This window comes from Thalia democratica, chromosome 4, assembly GCF_965202585.1.
Source record: "Thalia democratica chromosome 4, ktThaDemo2.hap1.1, whole genome shotgun sequence".
In the NCBI taxonomy this organism is placed as follows: Eukaryota; Metazoa; Chordata; class Thaliacea; order Salpida; family Salpidae; genus Thalia; species Thalia democratica.
This window is the reverse complement of record NC_139168.1, coordinates 44,240,082-44,260,800: the sequence shown is the minus strand read 5'-3', so window position 1 is coordinate 44,260,800 and position 20,719 is coordinate 44,240,082. Positions and strand designations below refer to the sequence as shown.

Here is a 20,719-nt window from a genome sequence, read left to right as displayed (position 1 = left end):
ATTCAGAAATTTTATATACTACAAAAAATTGTATGATCTGTGAAAATAAAACTGTAAACTTCAATTCTAAACAAGCTTTTGTTTAAAAGGTATTTTATATGTACAAAATTTAAACATTACTGATGTGCGTTAAATAAAATGAAAACTTGATCAATAAACGTATGAATAACAAACAGAATTATTTTAGAAAAACTAGTTGATTATTTTCAATTACAAAGTAAAACTGTTAGACATTTATACACAAACAAAAAATTCATTAAAAGTTACAGACTTAAAAACATCCAAAACAATACATATGCACCACATAAAAAATATAATAAAGTAAAATTACAAAACTCTAATCTCAAAATATTTTTCAAAAGTTTGCAACAAAAATATTTTATTAAGTTTGTCTGAAGTTATAAATTACAATAGTAAATCACATAGATTCCTAATTCATAAAAAATAAAGTAAAAGTTTTATAAATTTTCTGTGCTTGTAATTTCTTTGTAGCCTTTTGAGTTAAAAATCTGCAGAATAAAACAAACATTATTACATTAAAAAATCAACTCCTTCATGAAACTAAAAACACTCTAACTTGATAATCTTATGTGATGAACGACTTATGAATTAATAGTAAGCGTTTATTTTATACGAAAAATAATAATTTGGAAATTTAGAGTCTTCATTACATTTAAAATATGCTTTTTTATTAAGAGAAATGCTAAAATTGAAGAAAAAAATAAAATTATTATTGATGATTGTGGCGTTATACTTGCCCATTTAAGACTTTTTCAAAAGTTTTATTACTGTTATAATATTGACTTGTTTCTTCTTTAGCTTGTTTTTAATTAATAAATAAAATAAATGTTGAAATTGTAGTCTATCTATAAAACTTAAATTTTAGCTAAAAGGTCTGTCTACTTTAGCTACTTGTGAACATATGTTTCGCACAACAACAATATCTTTAAAAAAATCTCAAATTTTTTTAAATATATAAACAGAACCTGACAGATTGTAATTTAGGATATGAAATTTGTTTAAAACAAGTCCATAAATTATTCTTTATTAAAAAAGCCTCTTTCGCGTTAAAAGTATTAACTAAAAAAAAAATTTCTATGTTTTTAGAAAGCAGTTTAAAGTGTGTTATAGTTCCACTAGTGTTCAAAGTTATTATTCTGATAATTACTTATCGTTGATAACTTTAGGGTTTAATACAATTTTTATGCTACACACCTAATAATTAGAACAACATTGTTTTATGCAAAATATTTATTTATTCAGCTTATATGCATGTGTTTATAGTTACTTATATAACCAAGTAACATAAATTTATCTTACTAAAATGTATAGCTGAGTTTTGCTTTAAAAATTTAATAAGTTTTGAAAAAAATCATTTATATAGCTTGGCAATAGAACCTAAATTTAAAAACTAAAATCAGTAAAAAATTAAAACTAAAAACAATTTAAATTAAGTTTTTAATAATTAAATACTAGATAAACTTAAAATGAAGAATATTTGTTTAAAAACTTTAATTACATCACAAAATAAAATAAAAAAAAATCAAAACTACTTTTTACTTAACAAAATAAACTAGCCTGTATTTTTATTAACTCGCGAAGTGGAACTAAATCCAATCTTGCGATCTATTGGATCATTAATATGAGGCTTGTTAGAATATTTCATATCTTTATTGTGTTTAATATCTGTTTTTTTTTTTTTTAAATCAATAAAAGGTGAGTTCAAAGCATTGAAATAAATTAAAATCAGAATAGTTAGGTTTTTATTTAATAGTTATTAAAAAACAAATTCATAATATTTTCTATCTAGACTAATTGTAAATTTTTTCGTACATAAATTAAATTATAATTTTATTTTGCCTACCCTTGTATGCTACAGCTTGTTAAATTTAAAAAACTAAAGTTACCGAAAATTATAAAATGTTTTATTGACGTAGTACAAAATAATGAGCTCATTGACTAAATTCATGATATTTGTTTCTCAATACTGCCAAAGTTTTGTATTTTAAAATTTTATAAGAAGTCAGTTGACAAAACTACTTACAATTATAAATTACGATTTTATACTAAATTTTAAAACTTTTTTACATACTTACACAAAAACAAATCAATTTCAATCAGACTATCTTAAAAAACAAAAACAATTGAATACAAAATATAAGTACTTTAACACTATCAATATAAACTAAAAAAAAAAATCAAGGTTAGTAAGTAAACTACATGAAGTTTTTTTTAGATGTTTCTTCATATAATAACTAACATATCATATCATATCATAACATGATCAACAAATCAAAAACTAAGCTAATTGCTAAAATACTATTAATTGATACTTATAGAAACAAGTGAATTATCTAAGACATTATCTGATACAAAAAATTTAAACAATATTTGAAAATTATTGCATACATACTACAATAAAATTTAACAGAACATATTTGAAATATTCTATAAATACGTCTATCTTAAAAACCTTTTTTATTTCAGTACACAGACAAAATCTCAACCATAAAATAGAATTCAAAATGATAAATATTTTCACTTTAACTTTACTATTAAATCTTAGTCATTATGTTATTTAGACGTCATTCCAATAAACATGTTTGAAATACCTTGTAAGCTTATTTATTAGATTAACGATATAAGTAACAAACAGTTTACATATACACACACAGATCAGGTTAAAATTTAATAACAAAAATTAATTAAGAAGCATTTCTTAGTAATTAATTTAAAGTTTATTTAGAAATTCACTAAAAATGCGTAAATCAATAATAGTGATTACAAAGCAATGTGTCAAGCATAAAAATAACAAAAGAATGTGTTACATTACTTAAAAATAAATTTAAAATTCAAAACAGTGTTACTAAAGGTTTTTTGAAAAATTCTTCCAGGTTTTTGAAAGTAAAAGTTTTTTAGTCTGTTTTTAGTACAAAATTAAATTTAAGGTCTCAAATAGACTAAAAATATTGAAAGGTACTGTAATGCTACTTGAAATGTGTTTTATAATATTAATTTTCAAACAATACATAAAAAAGTTTTTATACAGATTTTTCATATCTAGTTTTGTTATTTAACATATAAAATTTTAAATAACTTGTTAATTTTTTTTTTTTCCAGGTTTTTGCCCTAATTGACAAATTCAAGGTATTTCCAGTTTTTCAGGCTTTTTAGCAACCCTGTTAAAAGTAAATATATATATAAATAACAGCAGTCTTATAAAGTTTTTTGTTATTTTTAATTATGTTGCTTTTCTAGTTAAAATTCTATTTCAACAAGTGTGAAAATTATTAAGTATTTTTTATAAATCAATATTTAATTAAATCTTTACTTTTTATTTTCATAACATTTTTAGTGAATTTCAGTGTATACTGTTTTTTTCTTAAAAGGAATGCATTTATTAGTATATCTGTTTTTAAGCTAAAATTGCTTAAAAAAGATTAAGTAAAAAAAAAAATTAAAAATTAAAAATTTAAAATTATGTTAGTAGTGTTTTTTTAATTAGAATCTAGCAACTACAGCACTTTGAGAAGAAAATTCTAGTCTACAACGTATTCTTAGCTTGAAAACAACTATTGCATAACAAGATAATTAAGCTTATGTTTAATCAAAAATTACAAATTTACATAAAATTATTCAATTATGAGTAAACAGTAATGCTTAAGATATAATATTTAAATACTATTTTATTTTAGTAAACTTAAAAATAAATTTTTTATAGAAATTTGAGACAACAATTAATTTTGAAGTTTATTTTATTTTTTGTGAACTTAAAATTGTTCAATCTACCCTTTTTAAAAGTTCTCGTAGATAACTAAATATATTTTTGTAAAATAGTAAAATTAATAAAGTTGTAAGATTATGCGTCATAATATGTAAATAAAGTTATATGTACTTTGCGATGCTATTATAAAGTTGTTTAACAAAATTTTAAGTATAAAGCTTAAGTACTAGAAATTGAAAGCATTAATAGCAATTTTAATAAGAGAAAACAGACTTGTTTAAACTTTCTTTAAAATAAAATTAAACAACAAAAACAAAACTTAGTAGCGAATTTACAATTATTTAAACAAATTAGAATTATAAACTTTTTTTTTTTGCATAAACTTGGCTTATTAGTTTTTATAAATACAGATTCTAAAACACTTAAATGATACAAGTTACGTCCTTTACAAACAACTGAAAACATATTATTGTTATAGTTTTTTGCGCATTCTAAGTTATTTAACAAATGTGAGAAAAGATGACAAATCTAAATTTATTAAGCTAGGCCCGGTTGAAAAAGCTGACTCAACTGTTAAAATTGAGAAAGCTTTTTAAAAGAAACTCAGAAGCTGGTATGTTAAAGGTTTTATTTCCCAAGATGTTTATGAGTCTATTAGACCAACTGGATCCCAATGCCCTAAACTTTATGGACTTCCAAAGACGCATAAAAAAGGCCTTCCATGCAGACCTATCTTAGATATGATAATTTTTTCCTAATATAGAATAGCAAAATTCCAATCTTAAGTCAAGTTTCTAACAAATTTTCCAAATTTTGCATAAAAGATTCCTTTTATTTGTTGACAATCTAAGTAATAACCGCTGTTTATCCGACCAAATGTGTTCTTTCGATATAAAGTCTTTTTAAAAATGTACCTTTAGATGAAACCATAAACATATGTGTAAACGAGCTTTATAATTCAAATCTAAATCCACCAATGTTTCCAAAAGAGATATGCCAGAGTTTGTTTTATATGGCAGCTAAGAACGTAGAATTTAGGTTCAATAATTACATCTATAGACAAGTTGACAGTGTCGCGATGGACAGTCCCTTGGGTCCTTTGTTAGCAAATATACTTGTTGGCTATTTTGAGTCCATTTTATTTATGAATATAGAAAAACCTCTAAACTACTTTAGATATGTTGACGATATTTTTATTTCTTACAAGACAGACTACAATGTGGATGATTTGTTTGACTAAATCTCCAACTTACATCCTTCACTTAAGTTCACTCGTGAGCATGAAGCTGATGGCTCTTTACCTTTCCTTGATGTCTTAGTTCAACGAACACCAACCTCCTTAAACACATCCATTTATAGAAAACCAACTTTCGCAAGCCAATATATTCCCTGGCAGTCTTTTTGTCCCACATCACAAAAAACCAACTTAATATCGTGCTTAGTTTTTCGAGCACGTAGAATATGTTCTAAGGTGGATCTAAATGAAGAAATCAATAACATTAAAAGTATTTTTGGCTCTTTAGGTTACCCTTTAGAAGTTATTGAAAAAAAAATTAATAGGACTACAGCAAAACTTGTCATCCCTACAAAACACGGCCCAAATAAATATGCAGTATATTTACGACTTTCATATTAAGGAAAGGAAGCTAAGCTTTTTGAAAACCAAGTTTTAGAAACCGTAGATAACACTTTTGGGGCAGTAAATTTAAGAATAACTCACTCCACCAGAAAACCCCTTAACGGGATTGTTAAAGATGTCACTCCTGATCCAGAAAAATGCAACATAATCTATAAGTACAAATGCCATTGTGATAGTCAGTATATAGGGAGAACTTCGCAACGATTCCACATAAGAAGGGACCAACACGTGACTAACGCCTTAAGAAACTGGATGATCTATGGGACATATAAGCCAATAAAAAGCCAATCGGCAATAGGTGTACATTTGTTATATAACTTAGAATACGCTAAAAACTCTAACGATAATATGTTTTCAGTTGTTTGTAAAGGACGTAACATGTATCATTTAAGTGTTTTAGAATATATATCTATAAAAACTAATAAGCCAAGTTTATGCAAAAAAAAAAAAAGTTTATAATTCTAAATTTGTTTAAATTATTGTAAATTCGCTACTAAGTTTTGTTTTTGTTGTTTAATTTTATTTTAAAGAAAGTTTAAATAAGTCTGTTTCCTTTTATTAAAATTGCTATTAATGCTTTCAATTTCTAGTACTTAAGCTTTATACTTTAAATTTTGTTAAACAACTTTATATTAGCATCACATAGTACATATAATTTTATTTACCTATTATGACGCATAATCATACTATTTTATTAATTTTACTATTTTACAAAAATATATTTAGTTATCTACAAGAACTTTTGAAAAGGGTAGATTGAAAAATTTTAAGTTCACAGAAAATAAAATAAACTGCAAAATGAATTGTCGTCTCAAATTTCTATACAAAATTAGTACCGAAAAGAAGTTACTTGGTAAAAATAATTAGTATTATTTGTCAAACTTAAAGAGATGTTTTTTTACAAAACTCGGTACTAGAAAGCATTTTTGTAGTAAACCTGGCCGTTACTTATGAAATGCTGCCAACCTATGTTTTACAGTTTTACGAAGTAAAATAAAAAAAACGAACTAACGGTTTCTAGGATGATGTGAGTACTGGCAATGGTGTTTAGTCTCTCCATGAGACACTGTATTGCTACGTAATCTAAATATAAAAACAGATACAATTACTGGAAATACTTAAGTTTATAGGAAAAAATGATAAATTTGACAGTCATTTAGTTTAAATTCTATTCTATCAACTTTAAGTTTAAATGTCAATCATGCACTGTTAACTAAGTTTAAACTATTTAGTTTATCAACTTATTATTTAGTATTTAAACTAATACCTTGAACAAATAAATTTGTAAGATTATTTGCTATTGATTAAATTAAACAAAAAAAGTATGTACTTAATTAACTTTGTACCAATTATACTTAAACTTTACTAAATTGTAAGTTTAAATTTAATTCTTTTATTTTTAAATACACAACAAGAGTTGTGGAAAATTAAAAATTTGTTGAAGTTAAACATACTGGAATAATTTAGACTGAAGACTTTTACACATCTGTTTATACTTTTCTTTTTCTTTTCTGTCTTTAACAACATCATCTAAAAAAAGTTTTAGCTGATCCTTAAAAGAACACTTTTCATCATCTGTTAATTATTTTAAATTTAAAATCAGAAGAGGTAAAGTAAATTTCAATATTTCTTTAATTTAAGTTAATGAACTTTAAAAATAGGCGCAATTAGAAGTAAGAAGATATATAATTAGGAAATGTGTTTATTATTTGTTATCAGTAACTTTTATATTATTAAAACATATAAATATTTTATACATAAACAGTTACGGTTATAGTTTCAGTTTTTCTATAGTACTTTATCTTAATAATATCAAATGAGTTTAGGAAATTGTATTCATGGAAAATACTAAAAATGTACATAAATTAAGTATTTATGGAAAAATATAAACAATTTGAAATTTAAAAACTAACTTTGAAATTCAAAATTTAGAAAATACTTCAGTTTTTCAAAAAACAGCAGATACACCTGGGTCAGCCTTAAGTTTTTATAAAATATTAAAGATTTTAAGTGACCAAAAATAATACATACACTCAACTTACATCCCACACATAAAATGCAAAAAATCATTACTCTTCAAGATTTTGAACTACCAAAGCTAAACATCAAAGCGGTGAAAATAAAGTATAATTTAATAAAAATACTGATTTTTTTAATATGCAAATGATTCTTAGTTCTTTTAAAAACAGGCAATAAAAGGGTAAAAAAAAATAAAATATAACATGATTTTTTTAAATAATTTAAAGTACTAATTAAGTAAATAAAGCAATGAAAAATGTTGGTACTGTTCATTAAATTCATCTTTTCATTCTTACTTATTAATAACAATAATATTATAAAATTCATCAAAGCAACTTTTATTTTAAACTAGAACTACATTTTACTTTTATACAACTTATTTTATCCTAAATTATCTTTACTTTATCAGTTTTAATTTTAGCTCTTTTAACAACTGATTGTATTGAATACCTTCTTTTGCTAAAATACAGTTTCATTTCTAAAAATTACAAAAAATAGTTTCTAAATAATTCAAATAGAAGAATAACTAAAACTACTTGATTATATGTTAAACATTTAGAATGCTCTACTATCATAAATCATTTAAGTTAAGACTCATTGAAGTTAGAAATCCATTCTAGTTTTTTTAATTATGTAATAAGTGCAAAAAATTAATCAAATACTGTTAATCAGAATGTAATATTCAAAAATCACACAAATCAAACAAAAAAGGGCATTAAAATAAGAAAAAATATATAAGTATAAAAAAATTAATTCAAACTAGCAAAAGATTTTAAAATTATTCATTATAGTCTAAATCTTGCAAAAAATATTCAACTTAGTTTAGATTAGTGGTTCTCAAAAAAAAAACTTTGTATAACATTACATATTACTGAAGAAAAAAATCTGTGAAGACTACTGTTCAGTATTTTATATTTTTAACTTTTATTACAAACGCATTTTTCAGTTTTTACGAAAACTTAAAAATATTATTTATATTTAATTTTATTACGTTTAATCGAAAACTTATACCAACCTGTCATAACTTGAAACTTTAGTGATGAATCAATGATAGTTTTTACGTCCTGGTTTTGTTTAGAATACTGGTTTGATTGAATGGTTTGACAACTTTTAGAACTTGTGGTTTTTTCTAGGTCGTTTTGTAGCTAAAGTTATAATTAAATCAGTAAAAACAGAAAATAAAAGCATTAAATATCTATAAAAAGTTTCTTTCGTTATGAAAAGGATTTTTCCTTTGAAATATATACAAAACTAAAATAACAAAGTTTTTCTTGACTAGTTTGTCTGAATTGAAAAAAAAAAAAGATACTATATAAACATTCAAACAATAAAAATTTTAAATATTTATTGGAAAATTAACCTTAATACTATATTTTTTTTATGAAATTTATATATTTCATTTATTTTTTAAGATCAATTAGCCTTTAGTATATTTTTAAATTAGGAATATAAATAATATGATTTGTATTAATTCAAAGTGTACTATAAATAAAAACTAACCTTTAATTGCTTTTTATTTGGTCTTTTATCAATATTTAAGTTTTCTAATGGGTGTTGAATATCATCACTATTTACAAAATTTTCATTACTAAGTTGTGACTTATGATCTTGCAACGCTATTTGCTTCAATCTAAATGTGCAGATCTAATACAATACCATAATCAAAAATAGTAAAGTTTATAATTTTTAGTTCATAATGTAAAAAAATATTAGGTTTTTTTTTAAGTAAAGCTTAAAATCAAAGACTGTTATCAAAAAAAGTTTTTTTTTTGGTTTTCTACTTAAGTGTTTATTAGAACTTTTATCATCATGATTTTAAAATGAAAGTGGCTAAGTAAATTATATTAAAAGTTTTAATATATTTAAATATTTATAACATGTAGAATGAAGATAAAAGCTCAAAAGACATGGTTCATATTTTAAATTTAAACATATTTTATAAATATAACCTTTTACAAATAACTCTATTTACATTCTTAAAATAATAAAAAATTAAACACATACAAAATAGACCAATGAACATGTTGGAATATTCAAAATAAAATAAAAACAATTGTTTTTGTACACATTTACTTTATATAACTAACGGTGCCTTGCTGCACATAAAATATGGACAGTAAAACTCTTATAGTCAAAAAAAAATATTTTCATATAAAAACAGATGTTTTCAGACGAATTTTGCTCGTTTGGATCACTAGGATTTAACACTTTATTATGCTGTAAAGTATTGAAAATATTTTACTATACAAACAGCAATTTGATTATAAGTTTTAAATTAACTAACTAAGAATTCAAAAATAAGTGGACTTTTGACTCATTAGAAATTATTATTTAAGCTTAATTTATTTCTTAAATTTTGATTACTATATAAAAAATAGTGATCAATACTTTTTTGTAAATATATAAAACCATCTGTTTTATAAATATGCTCAAATATAAAATTTTAAGAACTTGAGTTTTATGAGATTTATTGTATAAAATATTTCTACAATTAAAATATTGTAACTCAAATTAAAAACATTATTCCCATTTAAATAAAACAACTTGCACAAAATAACTTGCTCACAAAGTAATATAACAACTTACTCTCAAAACCTCTCTTTGCTTAAGGTCTCTTAATTTGGGATGTAAGTTTGAATTTAAAAGTTTCACCACTTCAATAATAGCATCATTCATTTGCAGTTCTCTAAAGCCCAGCTAAGATATTTTTGATAGTTTAGTATAGATTTAAAAAAAATATGAGTAAAACAAACTACTTCTTATTAAATGCAATTTTATCAAAAATAAACTTTTCAATTTAAATTCATTGATATAAAAACTTTTTTATTAATATTAAGGATAATACTGTATTTAATCACTTTATTGAAGTTTACTTTCATTATTAGCAATACAACATAGTATATCTGTTAAAAGCAATGTTTTTATTGTTTAATTTAAATTTCCTTAAATTTTAATCATAAAAATGAGGCTTGCATTTTTTCTAAATAGAACATTTAAAAAAATAATTAGTAAGAAATCTACCTTTAGCTTATAATAAAATGAACTAAAAGTATAAAACAGGGTTGCCATAGATTTTCTGTAAATTTCTTCCAGGATTTCTGAATTTACTTCAGGTTTTTAAAAAACAAGTTTTTAGTCCATTTTTAGTATAAAATTAAGTTGAAGGTAAAACTGTCTTAATTAATATAACAATATTGAAAAGATACTGTAAAGCTAATTGTAATATGTTTTTTAATAAAAAAAAATTAAAAGATATAAAAAAGCCTTATGATGGATTTTTGGTATATAATTAAAATTTTCTTACTTTAAATAAAAAGGTTTTAAATTCCAGGATTTTTAAAGAATTTTGTTTGAAATTCAAGGTTTTTCCTTTTTTTGCCGTATTGTTAAATTACATGTTTTTGAAAAACCATGATAAAAACTCTTATATGCATAAAAAAGAAAGATGTTGAAACAGACTTACCAAAAATTAGCTTAAACTGAAAAATAAATCTAAAAAACTTTTAAACAATACAAAGTTGCCACTTTTAGAGTTGATAAACTGTCCTGAGTGATCAAAAACTAATACATCCCAATTTATCCTGAGATTTAAAAAAACTTTAAATAGAAAGTATCCTGAGTTATCCTGAAAACCATGCAATAGCTAATTAGTAGTTATAAAAAATTAAAAACTAACTAAACTAATTAATAGAAACAAAAAATCTATACTAAATAGACAATCTCAATAAATTTATATCAAAAAATTATTTGAAAAGACATAAGTATACCAGTTAACTTAAACAAATAAACAGTACTAGTACTTTAACAAATTGATGTATACTGTAGGTTTACAAATGTCTTTAAATATTATCATGTTGCTATCTAACAGAGGTTGGCAAACCGGCCTGCAAATGATAAATGTGTGGCCTGCAAGCATGTTTTTATTTTAAATGTATTGTGGCCAAAAACTGGTAAAACTGAGGCTTGTATAGATGCTAATCTAGCCCGCTATACTTGATACTTATTTAAACTTAGACTAAATACTCTGGATTTTGTAATGAAGAGTAGAACAAAAGGGTCCTGCTGTACTTAAACAATGGCCCACTAAAACTTTTACTTTTGAAATTTGGCCCCTTACAACTAAATGACTGCTGATCCCCCTTTGTAATCAACACATAACAGTTTAATAAAAATCGTAAAAGTGTTTTTAAAAAACTTAAACAAAAACAAAACAGTCATATAAAGTCACTCAGAAATTTGTTACAATAGTTATAGTAAATTTTCCACATAGGAATTATCACTTATAGTACATCTGAAAGGCAAAAAACTTTTAAATAAAGAAAGGGAAGATAAGAAAAATTAATTTAAGTTTACAAACGTTTAAAAAAAAAATATGTTGATGACCTTAAAAGATTACTTTCAATTTGTTATCAGCAAAAAAAAATTTAAAGAGAAATTCTTTCTAGATTTTCTTTTGTTTAAAAATAGTACATATATCTAAACTACAAGTAAAATTTTACCCCTTCAAAATCTATAGGTAATTTACATAATTCCATTATTTTTTTAACATTATAAGTTAACACAACAGTAAAGAGTCATAAAAATCACTAAAAAAATATTTTTTTTAATCTTAAATATTGAAACTTTCAAAAAACTATATACACTTTAACTTTTTTTTTTTAATTATAGACCTCAAATAAATAAATTGTAAACAATAACTGCAAAAAAAAAGGTTGTTAATAAATGTTGTAAAATGTTATATGTCATAAAGAGATAAATAAAAACTGTACAATTGTTATAACTATACTTACTATCTAAGACAAAAAAAAATAACTACATACATCTGTTCAATAGTTGTATATTTATATAAAGAAGATATGATTGATAAAATGCTTAGAAAACTATAATCATAACAAAACTTACATTACTTTGGAATTCCTTAACAGCTAACATTTTTTTCTCCATAGACAAGTTTGGATTGACTGTAGAATATTTACATTTCTCATTCAACAACTTTGTTTCATATTGCTTTTCAAGGCTATATAAAAAATATATAAAATTAAAAGTCTATAAAATTTTAAACATAAACTATGTAAAATGAAAAACCTACATTGTAACTATCAAAAAAATTATTTAAGTTATAAAAACCCGTCTTAATTTTAACATACAACCAATTTCTTTATATTATTATCTTTTTTAGAAATTAATTTTACACTTATTATTACTTCAAATTTCTTTATACATATTTTTTCTAATTAATACATGTTATTACAATATAACATTCTAAACAAACTTGTAACATTTTGTGTTTTTTTCTTCCTTCAATATTTTAATTTCTGACCTTAAGTTATTGATAACTTCTGCTTGCATTTTTAATATTTTCATTTGACAGGTATCAGTTGAAAAATTTTCAGCCATTACTAACTACACTTTTATGTATTACAAATTGTACTTACATTCTATTAAATAAAAAAATATTAGTTATATTAAAGCAGATTTCTATAGACCAGGGCTTATAAAATTAATTTTATAATAGCAAACTTTGAAAAAAATTTAAAAGTAATTGACCCCATTTATTAAATACTTCTCCTTTACTGGTTAATTACCAGCTTATTTTTTCACCCCCTTACTGAAAATTGCCCCCTGATAACCAAAATTGTCTCCAAAAGAGCAACATTGAACACTTTGAAAACCCTGTCATAGACTTCTTAGCTTCATATTTTCATTCTGATATTCTTTTTTTTTTCAAGCTTATATTTTTAACAAAAAAATTAACCTGGTACTAATAAAATTTATAATTAACACTGCATAAACCAAAACAATACTATAGTAAGATTTAAACTTTTTCAAAGGTTGGAGACTATTTTTTTATATTTCAAAATGTTTGGAATTCTTATTTAAATATGTTTTAAACCATAATGTTAGTCTTAGTATTCAAAATTCAAAGTTAATTGTTTGCCAATAAAGATCAATTTAATAAAGAAACAAGTTAATTAGAATATACAACAACAAGAAATTTAAACGATACTTTTTCTTTATAAACTAACACACATTTTTGTACAAGTTAACACACAGAAACAGAGCTCTGTTAAAAATTAAATACAGTAAGAAAAGAATAGAGGCTAATTTTATTATCATAATGTTAGTCTTTAGTAAAAGAACTTTTTCAATTTTAAAATAACAACAGTTGAAATAAGATTATCAGGTTTTAGTGAACTAACAAACAAAAACTTTATAAAAGTTTTCAACAAAATTTAAGTATAAAAATTAAAATATTGATCTAAAAGGTGTTCTGTAATTAGAATTAAAATAAAAAAATTTCAATCAACAAATATTTGTTAACATTAAAAAAATTCTAACAACTGCCATTTAAAATTTTTCTTTTATCTACAAAAATAAAACAAAAAACCTTAGTCTCACACTATTTGGAGAACACTCACACAGTTAAAATTTCAAAAACAAAAACCACAGCATATGGGTAAATTTTGAAGATATATTTCTGAAATAGTATTTAATTTAGTTATCAATATTTCTTATGAAGTTTTATATCAATTTTTACTACTAGCTATACTTTAATAATATGTTAGTATTTTATATAATTTTTCATGCTTACAGTTCTAATCTTTAATTTTTATCAAAGGTTAGTTATAAAGCAAATGGGCAAACGTATGTAAACAAATTTAAAAATACTACTGAAAATAAAAAAAATTATATTTAAATTGTTTTGCCAGATAAGCATTTACTATTAAATGCTTTACTAAGTACGAAATAGGCTTTAGAATAGATCTCTTTTCTTTAAAACAGGTACTCAACATTAAAAAAGAAAAATATACATGTGCTAGCTACCACGCAAAATAAACAAAAACTGTTTGATGAAGAAAAAATGTTCATTTCGCTTAAATACATTACGATATAAAAGTAAATATAGTTTTGTACATTAGTGATAGTATGACAAAAAAAAATTCTGCTATGCAAACATTTCTATTTGTAAAAAATATTAAATAGTTATACTAGATTATAATCTAGATTGATGGTTTTATTATTTTCAAGGATATTTTAGTTGTAAAATAAAGGTTACTACTTCTTTTAAATCGCTCAGTTTAGTTGACTCTTACTGTTTTTAATAATACATTGTCTATTGAACGATAAAAAAGCGCTGAAAATGAGTTGTCCTACGACCTGGTGTACGAAAAACCTTTTGCTTATCGAGTCGTACACTACTTGGATACAGTTTAACGTCATTTCCAAAAAATTAAAATAAATTCAATCCTTACTGTGTCTAGTTGGAGTTTTATTATTGAACAGAATCTTGCTCTATCCGGAAATTAGCAAAAAAGGCTAAAGTTCCTATTCCGACTAGATCACTAATTTAAACTAAAAATACGTGTGAAGGTAAGTATTTTACTGTAATAAATTGATTATTTGTTTTGAAATCAAACAGTTTAAATGTAAAGTAATGATTAACTACGCTGTATAAAAAGCTTCAAATATTTTCAGTTCGAATTATAATTAAACTGAAACAATTGGGCTTTTATACTGTTAAGTTTTTTTAATTGGTTTTAATATTACAATCATTGACAATGACGTTAAACTGTATTCAAGTGGTGTACGACTCAAAAACCGAAAGGTCTTTTCGTAGACATGGTCCTAGGACCGAACATTTTGAGTTCATTTTTCTTTGTTGTTCAATAAACATTACTAGTATTTATTAGTTAAATTTCATTTTTAATAAGAACCAGTGTTTTTTGATAATCCTTAAAAAATAAATTGTTTTTGTTTATAAAACGAAAAAATTAAAGCGCTTAAAATATTTAGTCCTAGAACCTGGTGCACGAAAAACCTTTCGGTTATCAAGTCGCACACCACGGGATACCTTTTACCGCCTTGTTCAGGACTAAAATGCTTAAGATAGTAAAGCTTAAATTTAGGGAATTATTTGAAAGTCATACAAAAGTAAATATTTATTTTTATTTCTCAAAACTATTTTAAGTTTTAGTTTTAACTGTATTATAAAGAGTTTACAACATATAACTACATTAATGTTCATTGTAATTTAAAATTTTGTTAACATATTAGGGTTGAGTCTAGGTTTTTAAGCAGTTAGCTTAGCACAAGTTCATTTTCGCTAAATACTAGGATATTCTATTTAGTAGTATTTACTAAAACACTTTTGAAAATTTTTAAGTGTCTTACCAAATGTTAAAAAAAATATTATTTATCATATTAAAATAAGTAGTTGATAAGAGTAAAAGATCAGAATCAATAGTGAAAGAAAACAGTGAATAGTTAGTCAGTTTTAGTATAATGTAAAACATGAAAAGGAACTGTTACTAAGATTTAACCAAATTGAGAAATTCAAGAGAATAAGAAAAAATAAATAAATGAAGATGCTTTAAAAATTGTTGACTAAAATGTTAGAAAGTTTAATAGTTTCTTGCAGAAATATTATGAACAAAAAAGTTGTTGAAGATGGAAAAAAGGGTGATTAACCAAATCTTAGTAGAATTTAGATATTATGATCAAAAGCTTAAATTCATGCAACAGAAAAAAAAAATAGCAGAAGTAAAAACTTTAGTGCTGCTAGTAGTGATATTGATATGGTTTATATCACTTAAAGTATCAAACCATTTAGTAAAGAACTTCTTAACCGTGCAACAAAGTTCAAAAAGACTAATTATTAGAAGTTTATTCGGACATGTTGTGGAAACATATATCTTAGGGAAAACAAAAATAGTGTAAGGCCATTGCAGTTCACACCACTTCCGGTGGGTCATGGATGGACATCAAAAAGAAAAAGTAGTAGTTAATGGTAAAATTTAATACAAAAGAGTTTTTTCTATTATTTGTATAAATTTAGATTATGTATCTTAATAATAAGCGTTAAATATAGTAAATTACAGCTTTTATTTTATTGTTGTAAAGATACTTTCCCATATTTTGATATTAAAAATACAGCACTTTCTATTATATATAATGTAGTCTTATATAATGAAGTTTGCTACGTTTTATTTGTACTCAGTTGTAAAAAAAGCATTTGTTTTATATGACTACATTTATAAAGTCTTTGATTTAATTACTTTAAAAATTTGAATAGTTCAATTAATAATTAAGTTACTGAAAAAAAAAGGAAATAAGTAAGCTAATTTTGTATTTACTTTCTTCTTAAAAATCTTATTGTAGTAAACAAATTTAGAATAATATTTTTCTGTTTTCTTACCTAGTTTATCGTGTTATACTCTAATATATAAGCATAGATATACAGTTTAAGTTATAGCAATTTCAGAAAAGTCAATAACCGTAGGTTTTAGTTTTAAGAAACATTTTTTCTACAACTAAAATGCCATTTATATAATTTTACTTGTCACAGTAAGTTATTCGGAGTAATTTTTCATACTAAGTTTAGTTTCTTTTAAGATGTTTTATGTACTTCTTAACTCTAAAATTTTATGTTTTTCTTTTTTTAAAAACACTAAAAAAAGATATATTAAATAGTTAGTGAGAAGGCGGATGACCGAAAGGTCTTTCTTTACACCTGGTCCTTTGACCGAAATTTTTGAGTGTTGATTTCTTATCGTGTTAAACAAACTATAATGATATGTAACTAAACATAAAGTTGAATTTAAACTACTGATTTTGATTCATCTATATTAAAAAAATTGTTTCACAACAGCGTCGCACTCAATGATCTAATAAGTAATAAAATAGAAATCTTAGAAACATTCAAGTCGTTTATAATTCAGTGTTGGTAGATATTAAAAAAACTAATAGACAGTAACTATTTAGTAAAACTCGCTATTTTATTTTCGCTAATCTAGAAAAACTAATTTAGTAATACTTAACTAATCTAGTTTTATACTAAACTATAATAAAACTATAATTAAACAATATCAAATATTATTTAAAAACTTTTAAGTTAATGTACCTAACCTAAGAACAAAATTACCTAGATTATACTGAAATTCAAACTAAGTCAATATAAACTTAAAAACAAAAAGCAAAATTTAGTTTTCCTTAAATATTTACGAATAATTGTATAGTTTTTATCTTTTCTATGTAAATTGAAAATAGTCATAAACATACTAAAAATTTAATAAAAGACTGCGTAATTTCATGGGAACCGCTCAGTTTTAACCCGCACATTTCCCACCAGATCAAATCCAAAGACTCATTAACCAAGAGTAAGGGTTAGGGGTAACAGTAATAGTAAAAAAAAAAGTATAAAAAATAATAATGAGTGAAAATAAAAAACATTTTTGGGTTGGAATTGTGCGCGGGTGGAAATTGATCGCGAGTGAGAATTGTAAGTATACCGATTTCACCACTAGATATATAGTTTTTCTTCATTAGAACACTAGTCTTTATAATTTGTTTTATTAGATACACAGTACATTGTTAATATTTATTATTAATAAAGGTATTATCTTTTAATAATTGTCTAAATAGTTGTTGTTGAAAATAGTATATCACTAAACTGACGATGAAAATAGTGATTACTAAGTGATAATGATAAAAAATGAAGACAATTATTGTAGAAAATTCCACAGCTGAGCTGAGTAAACACTTTTTTTTCAATAATTAGTTAGTTATGTTTTGCAGTTAGTAAAATACAAAATACACAAAATTTTAAATTAGTGAAAATGTGGCGATAACTAAGCTAAGAAACTTTCTCTACGAAAAAATATTTCTGTATATGTCTTTTGTCTTGCTATTACTTAAAAAAAGATATACTAGTGATACAACATTATAACGTAGAAAAATTAAACTTGTTGGTCAGCGGAAAAAAGTTTTTTCTATTATTTTAAGAAAAGTAGTATCAAGCAGTGTAATCAAATTTTGCAATTTTTCTGTCAAAACAATGTTTCACTCTTTTGAAATAAATCAAACGAGATCCTAAGTTGAATAATAAAATCTGCGATTTCTTATATATAAAAATGCAAGAATACATTAGGCTAAACTTAGTTAAAACTGGCATTTATGTGTGAAAAAGAAACAAAATAAAACTTATAGTTTAAAACTATCAATTTGTAAAAATAATAAGATTAACAGGTAAGTTCATACTAAGGTTAGAAAAATATAAGCTACTACTTAACTTAGTTTATAAGGTTAAAAACTTAAAACAAATAAACATACTTAAAATTAGAAGACTTGTAAAACATGTGAATAAACGAAAATCTTGTAACTAAAACACTAGAATGAATTATTGCTTTTACTGTAAAAAAAAGTTCAACTAATATATCGTGACGTAATTATAAATTTTGCTTAAAAATTCTAATAGTATTATAAATTCGCAGTTACTTTTATCGGTTTTAGTAGTACATTTTAAATTAGGAATGTATTTATCAAAATAATTAAACTGATTTCAAAAACTATAAATCAAATATTAAAACCATTAAAAGTAACTAGAAATTTTGTCTTAAACAAGTTATAAAGTATCCGTGCCGTGGTGTGCGACTCGATAACCGAAAGGTTATTCGTACACCAGGTCCTAGGAACATTTTTTTTTTGTTCAATAAATACTAGCAAATTTATAACAGTATTAGATTTTTTAATCAATCAATTACGTCACGATATAATAGTTGATTTTTTTATAAACAGTTAATGCAGTAATTCACTCTATTGTTTTATTTACAGGAGTTTTGTTTGATCACATATTTTACAAGCCTGCTAGTATGTTTATTTATTTAAAGTTTCTTACCTTATAATACTGTGTACTTTACTTAGCAAAAACTTCTAAAAAATTACAATTTAGAATTTTATTTGAACAGCTTTTTTCCGGTGCACAACTTATTTTAAAAATATAACAAAACACTTTTTTTTTTTCTTAAATTTATTTAAGATCTTTCGTAGTGAGTCTTATCAAAAATTGTATCTTAGTAAATTGAACTGAATTTAAACTGAAATAAGATTATATTGTAGTTTAAAGTTTTTGAATATGAAAAGAAGTAATAATCGAATGCAAAAACTAACTAAATGCTTTGCTGTACTAATAAAACTCGTTAGATTATGATCAAACTATAATAAACCAGCTATAAAAATAAAAATAAAACTACATTTTTATAAAATTTACGAGATACTAGTTACTTTAAAATTACTAAATATAGGATTTAAAAAGTTCAGTTTGGTATACGGACTTTTTCTGCTAACATAAACTGGGCCTTAAAGACTGAATGCATAAGGCTTCCAGAGTATGAAGCTAAAAAGAGTTCTTCGCTCTAATTAAAACTGAAAAGTTCCTTTTTTTATAATTTTTTGCACACTCATGATTGCCCAACAAATGTTGCCTAATTGCCGAAAAGTATATATTCGTAAGTTTCTCCGAATGACCACCAAATATTTTAGTTTAATTATAATCTAACGAGTTTTATTAGCACAGCAAAGTTCTGCAGCATAAGCGTTTAGTTAGTTTTTACATACAATTATTACGTCACTTTATATTTTAAAACTTTAAACTACAATATAATCTTATTTTAAATTCAATTTAGTTCAATTTAGTAACATACAATTTTTGATAAGACTTATTACGAAAGATCTCAAATAAATTTAAGAAAAAATTGAAATGTTTTTTGACAAATTTTTTAGAATTTTATAAAATTAAAATAGTTTCAAAAATTATAACAACATACATTAAGCTATGATTTTTTTAAATATTTTTGACTTAAACTTATTAACTTAAACTTTGCATTTGATTATTACTTACAAAAGTTTTTACTACAGTTTAATTTTAATCATATTTAATTTACTAACATACATTTTTTGGTAAGTCTTAGTCGAAATAAGCAATAATAAAACGTGTGTTGTTAATTAAGAAAAAAAATGCACCGTAAAAAGTTGTTCAAATGATAAAAAATAAAAATAAATGTTGTAAAAAAATATGAGTTTTTTTTAATGAAAATTTTTTTTAAAAACATTTTATTAAAATACTTATGATCTTATAAAAATAAACTTATTTTTACTCATCTAAATTCTTGATATTTAGGTTTTGTTAAACTATATAACTTAGTTATGTTTGGAACAGTGAACACTGTTAACAGAACAATAAGCTAAGCAGTATGAACTAAACTCAAAAAAAAAGGGTTTATCTACAAAAAGTAATGCTCCCAAGATTGTTTCATATATTGGAATATTTTTTGAGCTTGTCCCCTTTTAAAAAGTGGTTCGTTTTATTGTTATGGTGATTGGTGTAGTATGATTTTTTTACTGTTAGAATAAAATATTTCTAAAAACCTACAGAAAAATATTTTTCAATATATTTAAAAAGTTAGTTATAGAAAATTTATAATTTTTTGCTTTAAACTGTTGGCTGTGCTACTTTCCAGAGTAATAAATTCTTTAATATTTTAAGTAATTTTAAGCATAGG

At 23.5% G+C, this 20,719-nt stretch overlaps 1 protein-coding gene across 1 annotated transcript; it reads right to left on the bottom strand.

Annotated features, from left to right (window-relative positions):
• Window positions 1–131: 131 nt before the first annotated feature.
• On the bottom strand, window positions 132–12,816 carry LOC145834928 (uncharacterized). Its single transcript, XM_082942459.1, has 9 exons — window positions 12,655–12,816; window positions 12,285–12,399; window positions 9,969–10,079; window positions 8,883–9,026; window positions 8,398–8,527; window positions 6,818–6,938; window positions 6,376–6,446; window positions 1,579–1,686; window positions 132–509 (listed from the first exon to the last, which is right to left on the bottom strand). The coding sequence occupies exons 1-9, from the start codon at window positions 12,777–12,779 to the stop codon at window positions 502–504; spliced, it is 933 nt and encodes a 310-aa protein (XP_082798585.1). The 5' UTR covers window positions 12,780–12,816; the 3' UTR covers window positions 132–501.
• Window positions 12,817–20,719: the final 7,903 nt, after the last annotated feature.